We start from the raw sequence: 9954 nt of genomic DNA, 5'->3' as shown, positions 1-9954 counted from the left end.
ACCATAGGCAACCAAATAGCAGAGTGAGCTAAGGAAACCACACCCTTTGTCTGGGAAGGCGCTTGAGCTGAGGCTGGTGAACTCTTCTGCCAGGCTCTCTCCACAAGTGAAAGCAGGGCCATGGGACATACACAAGGTCGACTGACACATCCACCACCCAGGCACTCACACAGAGTCAGAGCCTCATGTCAGAACACTGACACAGGAAGTACATGAGTGACATTTTTGTACAACGACCTTGCTTGGCACAGTTGTATCGCTCTCTAGTCCATAGGGAAAATGAAGAGAATAGCTCTTGCTCATGCTTTTTTCTAAAAACCCCAGCCATGTTCCCTTGTGTATCTAGGTAGACACAAACTACATACGCACAAGGAAGCCTGGCTGATGTCCTTGAGATACCCAGTTAGTTTGAGGCGTCTGTTCCAACTTCTTGTGGCCTACAGGCACAAGTACCTGTGGCCATGACGGCCTGTGAGAAACCCCTTTCCATCTGTTCGAACTGGTCTCTCCCATTTGTTTGCTTCTGCCATGTGGAAATTGTTTAACAGCTGGTTGTGCACGTCAACAAAGATGAGCTTTCTTTCTAAGACCTCATTTGAAAACCCAGCTGATTCTTTAGATGGTAGGTAGATGGCAGATAGATGGTGGTACCGACCTGTAATCCCTGCTCCTCCTCGACTGAACTACACAGAAGGATCCCAGGTTCGAGGCCTAGCTGCTCTATAGAGGGAATTCAAAGCTAGCCTTTGCAACTGAATCAAACTGCCACCCCATGATTTTTTTTTCTTTTTTCAAGTTTTAAAAGGCTGAGGATAAAAGGGCAGGATCGCTGTCTAACATGCATGAGTCCCTGGTTTTAATCCGTTAATCCTTTAAACCATAAACTAGATAAAACGAAAGAGTAAGGACAAGCAACTCAAATGATCAGTGGCTCTAAGTGCCAACTGCAAGGAAACAGAAGTGGTGCAGCACAGCAATCCTACCATCCATAGTTGAGCAGCAGTCGTTCTCCCTTACCGAGCTGTCTACTTCTTCTTTACTACCATGCTCTCTTAGGAAGGCCGTAATGGATTATAAATATCTATTGAAGAACTGGACTGACTCCTACCTAAAAGGAGTCCTACCTTTTGGTATTGCTGAGCCCTTTTATTTTGGTTAAAATAGGTGCTGGCGGCACACAAAAGGAAATCAAATGGTAGGAAACACAGCACACTTCATCTGTAGGTATCCAGTGGTTTTGCCTTGACTTTTGCTTTTAGACAAAGTCTCATGCTGTAGCCAAGAGTGGTCATGAACTTGTCATAAATCTTCTACTCTGACCTCCTAAATGTTGAGATTTTTACAGGCATGAGCTGGTGTCTAGAGGTTTTCAAGAGAAGGCTAGTTACAGTAAGGTTCAGAGTACCAGGCAGGTACCTGCCAAGCTTAGGAGCAAGGTTCCAGCCTTTTGACAGGGCGGCATAGTGCTGTGATGGACAAATTGCTGAGTCACACTTATAGCTATCCTGGGATGCACATAGTCTGCAGGCTGCAGGCTGAACATGCCTATACCAAAGTGTATTAGAAATATCCATCAATGAAAATATACACCTCCACTTCATTCCTTCAACACAGGTTTCTAAAGCACACCAACGAGACATTAAATGAGCCAACTCCAAGTTAATGGTACTAGTAAAAAAAAAAAGTCCTCAAATCTCAGTGCTTTTAAGTTTTGGCTTTTGGCAGTACAGCTTTTTGGGGATTTTGTTCGTTTGTTTGTTTTGTTTTTGTTGTTGTGGTTGAGACAGGATTTATAACCTTGGCTGCCTTGGAACTTGCTCTGTAGACCATGCTGGCTTCGAACTTACAGAGACCCAACTGCCTCTGTCTGCAGAGTGCTGGGATTAAAGGTGTGCGCTACCACCTGGCTATATTTTTCTATTTTAAAAGCAGGAGAAATCAGGATCACCTCAGATTCCCCACCACAATATGCTTAAGACCAGATTCTGTACGCAGCTGGAGAAGACAGATTTCAAACGGACTATTTTAGGACTGATTTTGAACAGTTGACTCAACTCATTTCTATGTGTGGAAACAACTATTAATCAAGATAAAATAGGCACGTCTAGGAATGTTGGATTTCTCCTCTAATGCACAAACTGTTTGGAAATACCTAAAGTATGTTGTAATGTCAAATACATTAACTTTATTTAGCAAAAAGTCTCAGTGAAAGTTTGGGCAACCTAAATTATCCAACCTCTCATATTTTTCTAACCCTATGATCATCTGGTATAAAAGTATTTCAAATCCTGATAGCACATGCTTTACTACACATCTGGAGTACTATCTTCCTACTGGTGCGATAGTCACTACACCCAGACCTCACATAAAATACGAGTAGTGTTTGCAAGCCAAAAACATTCACAGGAATTAACGTCGACTGCTAAGGACAAAGAACAAGGCTGGTACAAAGTTTCCTAAAGGAGAATGCATGTCCTGTGTGGTGGGCACCAAGGAAGATGGAGCCACACTTCGGGAGGGGAGAAGCTGGCGGTTCACCCCTCACCTTCATGAGAAATCACCAGAGAGAAAAAGGAGCGTCCTTGGTAGGGGCTCTCTCCTCTTGCTGAGTCTCATGCTCTTCAGCACTTATCTCTTAAGAAATAAATGTATTCCCTTAGCAAGTTTTAAGTACGTGAAACGTTCAACCTTTTACACCCTACAAACTTCTAGACACGTGTGCTTTGACCTAAAGCGGTTTTTACCTGGAAAGCTCATCTCATCATTAAGTGAACATGTTGCTACCTGTGATGGCAATGCTGCTTTCCTTATTGCTTCTTCTAGAGACACTGTGTCCCAGGGTATCTTCTCTGATGAATTTTAATCTCAGTGTGGCCTTCATTTGTACATGGAAGTGATGTTTCTGCCCCTATAACAGAAGCCCGGGGACCTAGTTCAGGACCTTATTATATACAAAAATCATTCACTGTGCCCTACTGGCAGGCAGATGGGAAAAAGTCACCACAGTTGACCTTCTAAAACTTCAGTGTGTGGATTCTGAATCAATGATCTGAGCCTCTATTTCTAGACAAGATTGACTTTCCTCTTGGGAGAATTTTTTTTCTCTTTCATGAACCAAATTCTTTTCTACATTTACTGGTTAATGAATCTGATACTATGCCCTGATTTTTAAAATCACCTCTCATTATCTAAGGTCCCCAAATCTAAACAATACCTGGCTGTCATGTGAACTGTCATCTGCTTTTTCTAAGATATCTTTGGTACAAATATGTTTAAGGAAACCAATTCTGGATGCTTAGCTTACTACAGTTAAAATCTAGCTAGGTGATCAAATGTTACCTATTCATTCTAAGATATCAGCCTGAGTTTCTTTCTAGGCCTGCTTCAAAAGACACATCATTTTTCATTTAATAAGCATGCTTCCTCTTTTAAACAGGGCGGGGGGAGAGGGAGAGGGAGGGAGGGAGGGAGAGAGAGAGAGAGAAGGAAAACAAACTTGATTTATATCTAACACGCCAAGAGGTGCCTATAGAATCATCAGTATCTCAACACAAGAATTTAGAGTCTGGAGGGGGGGAACTCTCAGTTAAATGCTTGTGTAAACACGAGGACCTGACTTTGGCTCCCCAGCGCCCTCATAAAAAGGCAGGTAGACTGGTGTGTGCCTGAGGAAGCAGGGACCAGGACAATCCCTGAAGCTTGACCTAGCCAGCCAGCCTAGATGAACTGATTGGCTTCCGGTTCAGTGAGAGACCCTGCCTCCAAAAATAAACAGCTGAAAACACCTAACACCAACTACTGGCCTTTCTATAAGCACACATATGCACATATGGGGACACATACACATGTACACACACAGATGTACATACACACACACACACACTCACACTTAAGCAGTCTCACACAGATGTGTATACACACAAGAGAAAAATGACCTAGCTTCACATTGAATCACACACACATCCACCTAATACTTAGAAAAAAGAGAAACTGCATATTTACTAACTAAAGCACTTTTCTTAGTGTACACCTGTTAGAGAAGATTTGTATGTCCCGAAGGCTTGCTTGGGGTTTCATATACTTTCTAAAGTCTTTCTTGTTAATAATGTTCCTTTGTCCCTCAAACCAAGTGGTTCAAATGAACATTTTAGGAGAAAGTGGGTGCTCTACCTAGGCACCCTTCATTCTTTGTGTGCTTTGCCTGACTGCTCTAACTGAGCAAACACTGAACACCACCCAGAGGGAAAACAAAAGCCAGCTCATTGCTCAGTGCAACACATGGGTGCCATAGCAATAAATGTTGGCTTCCAGAGAAAAGAACATAGCGCACTCCTCAGGACACTCAACAAACAGAAGGAAGCCTCAGCTGACGAATAGGACACTTGTGTGACAGACATGCTAACACACACCTGGAGGTGCTGTCAGACATTTGGGAATAAGCACATAAATAGGGCTCAGGGAAATGGAACTTAAAGTCACAGCTAGAAAGCTGTCTCTCATCAAATTTTGTAGAGAATTCAGCAAGAGTTTATTATTACTGTTGTTGCTTAAAACTATAACATGAACACAATGATTCAAAGTTACCGGAATGCCACATTTGGTTAAAAACATTTAAAAGCTCTTCTGGGTCACTGATGTACAGATAATACCATTTTAGTTCATGTCTGGTGTAAGAAGGGCTGGATATGTGATTGTTAAATGAAACCATATCTGCATTTATTCTTCCATCAGACAAAGCTGTGACCTACTACCACTCTGTGTGTCTGTCTGGGATTTTAAGAAGGCACTTCTCTTCAATTCCTCTCTTCTCCCAACTCTCAATTTCCATTTTTAGCATTAAAAGGAGGGAGGGGCGGTGGGCACTTGGCAGGCAGAGGCAGGTGGATCTTTCAATCCCATGACAGCCTGGTCCACAGACTGAGTTCCAGGACAGCCAGGGCTACACAGAAAACTTGTGTCGAAAAACAAAAAAGGGAGGGTGTGTGGCAGGTGTATGAGATAGTTCGTTGGCTTGTGAAGAGAACTAGTAACTGTAGGATAATGAAAAATAATCTGAATTCTCTCTATACCTTATTCATGGATCATGACTTGAAAAGCCAAAGAGTAACAGGAATTAAATTGATTTTTTTCAGACAAAAAATATTTAATGCTGAAAGTATACACCTTTGTCCTTAAAATGTTCTGCTTGTGTGGATGGCTACTAAAAATGAGACCAAATCCAAAGATCTGAGCCTTCCTGCTGCTCACCCAAAGCCCATTTCAGAACAAGCCTGAGTTTCCTTCTGTGAGGGCTTCTCTCTCCTCTGTGAAAGTAGTTACTCTCTGCTTCTAGGGACCAATGAACTCACCACAATGCAAACTGCTAGTTCTTAATTTATAAAATCAGATAATAAGCATAAATAATTGTTCTAACAATAGCTAGCATTATTATTTACTACTGCTATTCTACTACGACTATGATTTTGTTGTCATCACCTAAGAGGTTAGGTAATATTTTTTAGGTAATCCAATTATAACTAATCTACCAGTTGATGTGGAGTCTAGGCCCATTAGAGAAACTGGTCCAGCTGATGGGTTGGCAGATAATTATCACCTCAGACATGTGGTACCAACCCATTGTCTGCAAAACAATCTCAGAGGGTTATAGAAAAATCATCAAATAGCTTTTAAACACATAGAAACAAAGCAGAAAGTGTGTATTACTTAATTAAGTGCGCAACTCCACTGCTGTATATGTGCTTGGAAATACTGAAAAGGGAATTACTTCAAAAACTATTTCCATTGTCAAAAATATCAACAGGCAACCCCAAGTTTCAAACATAGAACTTCCAAACATAAAAATAAATAAATAAATAAATAAATAAATAAATAAATAAATAAAGAGACTGCCATCAGTAGTAACTTTGTCCCATAACCTGAAAGTTGGGAGCCAGGAGCAAGTGCTCCAAGCAGGGGAGCTGTTACTTGGGCAGAGGGCAGCAGAGCAAAAGCTCCATTCTTGGCTTTAGGGAGTGACACAGACAGCGGAATAATTTCACAGGACTGGGTTTCCAGCCCCTATTTCACAGGCATCTTGTTTAGGGCCAAAAAGCTCCCTGATGCCAGGCTATAAAACATGAGGAAACCCTCATTCACGGTCTTTAAGGGCTAGGAAACTTTTTCAGCTAAGAATAACAAATACCATGTTTTCCATGACAAAGGAACCCAGAACTGATTCTTTAGAAAAATTAAGAATATTGTTTAGAAAAAGGGAAGATGTATGAAGTCATTTATGGATACTTTTAGTTACAAATATAATGCTCCTTCCCCTCTCTATACTCAATTTCCCTTTCCATAAATATGCCTTAAGTTAGACTTCAAGTAGTGTAGAGATGAATGACCCACAACATTCCTAACAACCTGTACCAAACAATAACAACAACCACAACAAAAAAATCAAACTTTTTCCCTCATATCATATCATATCTAAGTTCCACAGGACATCCTGAAATGTAAAATAAAGCATAAAACAATACTAATAAAGAAATGGAGCATCTAAGCTTACGCGAGGAAGAACACGTTCATCTTTAAAACAGAACAAGAACAAAACAGCCAGCAGCCAGGACTGACTTACTATTTACACAGCACTAAAATCATTCCATCCAAAATTATCTTTTAGACCAATGACAGATTCATTGGCCTGAAACAATTGTCCTCTAGATAAGAAAAAGAAGAGGGAGTTTTTACCTGAGTGTCTTTGAGAAGCCATGGCTCAGAGGCCAAGTTCAGGAGAGCCACCCAGACCCGTCTTCTCTCAACCCCAGATGATAACGCTTTGGCTCATTTGTGAACATACATTTAAGGGGAAGCAGCTCACACAAAAATAACCAAGAGCAGATGTCCCACCCCTCCCCTGAGATCATAACCTTAATCCCACTAGAAAATTCTTAACCATTTTAGGTGATCCAAGGGAGAAGAATAGGACCCAGTAAAAATACCAAACGCTACATATAAATACCTGTGGGGCTACTCAGCATCCAAATTAGCCTCAGAGCCAGAAAGGCCACATAGAAAGTCATCCCTGGACCGGAATAAAATTGGACTCAGCTCTGACATAGCTTAATGCTGAGCCAACCTTATTAATTTACTTTATATGCCACAGGAGCTTGCTTTTGGCCTATAAATAATGCGTATTTGTCCTGCTAATGATGAAAGTAACAATAGGAGATGGGCTTTTGCTACCAGTGTAATTAAAGGAAAACACTACAATGAGAAACCGTAAGAGCATTATAGACTATAGTCATTTAATGTCTTCCTGGATATGTACCAGCAAATAGCAGATCACTGAACCACGGAGCAACTCTCCGCCCTCTAACCCCAGCATCAAACAGAACAGAATGGTATAGATGCTACATATGCACACCCTTTGCTACATCTACAATAGGGACAGTCTGTCTTACAATTTTTGCTGCTAGAGACAATGATATAAACATGAATAAAGATATATACCATCATACATATAGTAGCTCCATGTGACATCACTGGCTGGACACACTGGTGATTGTGAACAGGTTCTAAGAAAAGCCTCAAAGTCTGTCTAGGACCTTTCCTTTGCCCTGGCTCCCACCTCACTGGCTTCCTTGCTGTCCCCTGTACCTCTCAGCCCAAAGCCTCTCCCAGCTGTTCCTCTCCCCATGTCAAGTCTTTGCTCCAAGCCACTCCAAGAATAAAGTCTCTAACCACACAGTTCTAACTGGGCACGTCTTGCTCCCTGCCATTCTTCCCCAACCCGACGTTCCTTCAGTTCTACTGCCCTTCTAAAAGCAGGCATCAAAGTGACTTCTTGTTTGTTTTTCTCATTCTTTCTTCTGCTCTGTGTTAGTGGCCTCATTTAGAATCAACTGAGCTTCCAGGAAGTACTCAAAAGCTATGTGTTTTAGGAATATATTAAGACAAGCCAAATGTGTCAATCCTCCAAACACAGTCCCATCTAGAATCTAAAGAGTGGCTTTGGTTATAAACTCCAGGAACGGGAGCAGACTTCCATGGGGGACAGGCTCTGGGCTAGAGACTTAGCAAGCACTGTCTTGTCTGACTGTGTAAGCTCCATGCTGCTCCTGAAGCACGGAGTAGGCAAATGTGATGTGGCTAGATGGCTAAATGAGTTTCCCAATTATTTTTGCCTTCAAGTTTTCAAGGAAAAGTTTCTCAAAAAGATAACTGAAATTTCTACTTACTTACTCTTACTTATCTGGAAACTGGCATAAGAATAAAATTCAGGATATTTAGTTTAAAATAAACAAGCCTAGGAAAATAAGATAGGTGAAATTGTGCTCTCTTCCACACCTTCCTGGATATTTCCTTGTTCAGGATGATAAAATTAGAACGGACTGACTACTTACCACGATACCACACCCTTAAAATAAATCAATGTACACTGTTCACACAAGGGAAATGTTCTTATTTTATTGCATGACTAACCTTTACATTTCAGTGAGACATTCTTAGGGCCTGTGTATTTTTTAAACACCACCTCTTAACAGTGCTGTGAACGATAAGTTTTGTGTAGCTAACGCTGTCTCAGAGGACATCAATTCTAGTTTCAAGTTTGACACTGAGATGTAGATTTTATAGCTACTATGGCAGTTCATTTAGGCGTTGGCTCATTTTGTAAAGCAAATACAGATTATGGACATATGGCTTCATTAAGTTGGCAAATACACTTGGGTCTATTTTGCCTCAAATATAAGAGACCATATAAAGATAAGAGAGCTACTTTGCGATCACTAGTCAATGATGACAAGCCAGTGTGATCTGAGTGCTCAACCTACTAGTGCATTTATTCCACTTGCAACAAATACCAACCACGTACCTTGGCTTTCCTAAGAGACTTTATGAGGCATGACTTCCATCTGCTTGGACACCGGCTCCAAATGTTAATATCATCAACTCTCACAAAATTAGACCTTTCACCAAACTAAAAGCATTATAGGATATTTTTTGGTGATGTTGTTGGTTACCTTACAGAACTTGATGGTAATGCCCTCTTGCAGAAGATCCTACATACTGAAGTCTTGGAACACTGAGCAATCAAGCTGGTACTTACCTGTAAACTTTGTCCCTACTGGGTAGCTTTCACAGTGTTGGAAGGCACTGGGCACACTACCAGAAGAGAAGAATAGTCATCGTCTTACCCAGCTATGAACCATGCAAGCTACAATAACAACTGGACTGCTAAGATCAGCCTAGTGTGGCAAGAGTGGCATGAATGTTATGGGAGTAACCAACTACTTTATGATTATATTTAAGTCCCACTTCACAAGATAAGACCCACATCTGGTATCATTAGATCATAGGACAGAACATACCACTATTACTCTGCTATATGGGCATAGAATTAAACTGACGTCTAATGAATTACCATTATAACCATGAGTTAGTGCATCTCTCAACCCTCATCAGAGAATTTTCTTTTTGCAGTAGATGACGATTAATAGAGAAACCCCAGAACTGGTCAAAGTGCAGAGGCTAATACTGAAAAATGTTCAGTCCTAAACGGGATATCCACACCACATCCCCTTTCCCAAGGTTTATAGGTCTTTGTGGAAGAGGAAAAAGAAAGATTGTAAGAGACAGGAGCCATGGATAATGTCAAGGAAATAGGGTTTTCCAGCTACAGCAGGGCATTTGGCTCCTATGAATTCACAGCAATCAAAATATCATGTACAAAATCTTCACAGGCTCTAGCCAGACAGAAATCCCAGCACTAGCTGAGTAGCCATTGCCAACTGATAGCTGCTGGGAGAGGAGGAATCATGTGTCTTTAAGGATGGGGCACCTGGAAGGTTGACCAAACACCTAAGAGTATATGGGCCACACAAACTCTACTTGATAGATTAAAAACAAGGCAGGCAGATTTCGGAGTTCGAGGACAGCCAGGGCTATACAGAGAAACCCTGTTTCAAAAAACCAAAA

At 41.2% G+C, this 9954-nt stretch overlaps 1 protein-coding gene across 8 annotated transcripts in view; it reads right to left on the bottom strand.

Annotated features, from left to right (window-relative positions):
* The window catches only part of Fhl1 (four and a half LIM domains 1), a 55458-nt gene that overhangs the window by 6752 nt on the left and 38752 nt on the right, over positions 1-9954 (bottom strand). Inside the window, exon 1 of one of the 8 annotated variants that reach the window (XM_031361350.1) lies at positions 6727-6892. The exons of 2 other annotated variants lie outside the window; for them this stretch is intronic. In XM_031361350.1, coding sequence (XP_031217210.1) covers positions 6727-6748 — 22 coding nt within the window. In that variant the 5' untranslated portion in view covers positions 6749-6892. Of the gene's footprint in view, positions 1-2784; positions 2874-6726; positions 6893-9954 lie in introns of those variants that run through there. 5 more of the 8 variants (XM_031361912.1, XM_031361634.1, XM_031361268.1 and 2 more) reach the window with 5 other exon arrangements.

This window comes from Mastomys coucha, chromosome X, assembly GCF_008632895.1.
Source record: "Mastomys coucha isolate ucsf_1 chromosome X, UCSF_Mcou_1, whole genome shotgun sequence".
Taxonomy (NCBI): Eukaryota; Metazoa; Chordata; class Mammalia; order Rodentia; family Muridae; genus Mastomys; species Mastomys coucha.
This window is presented reverse-complemented; position numbering and strand designations above follow the sequence as displayed.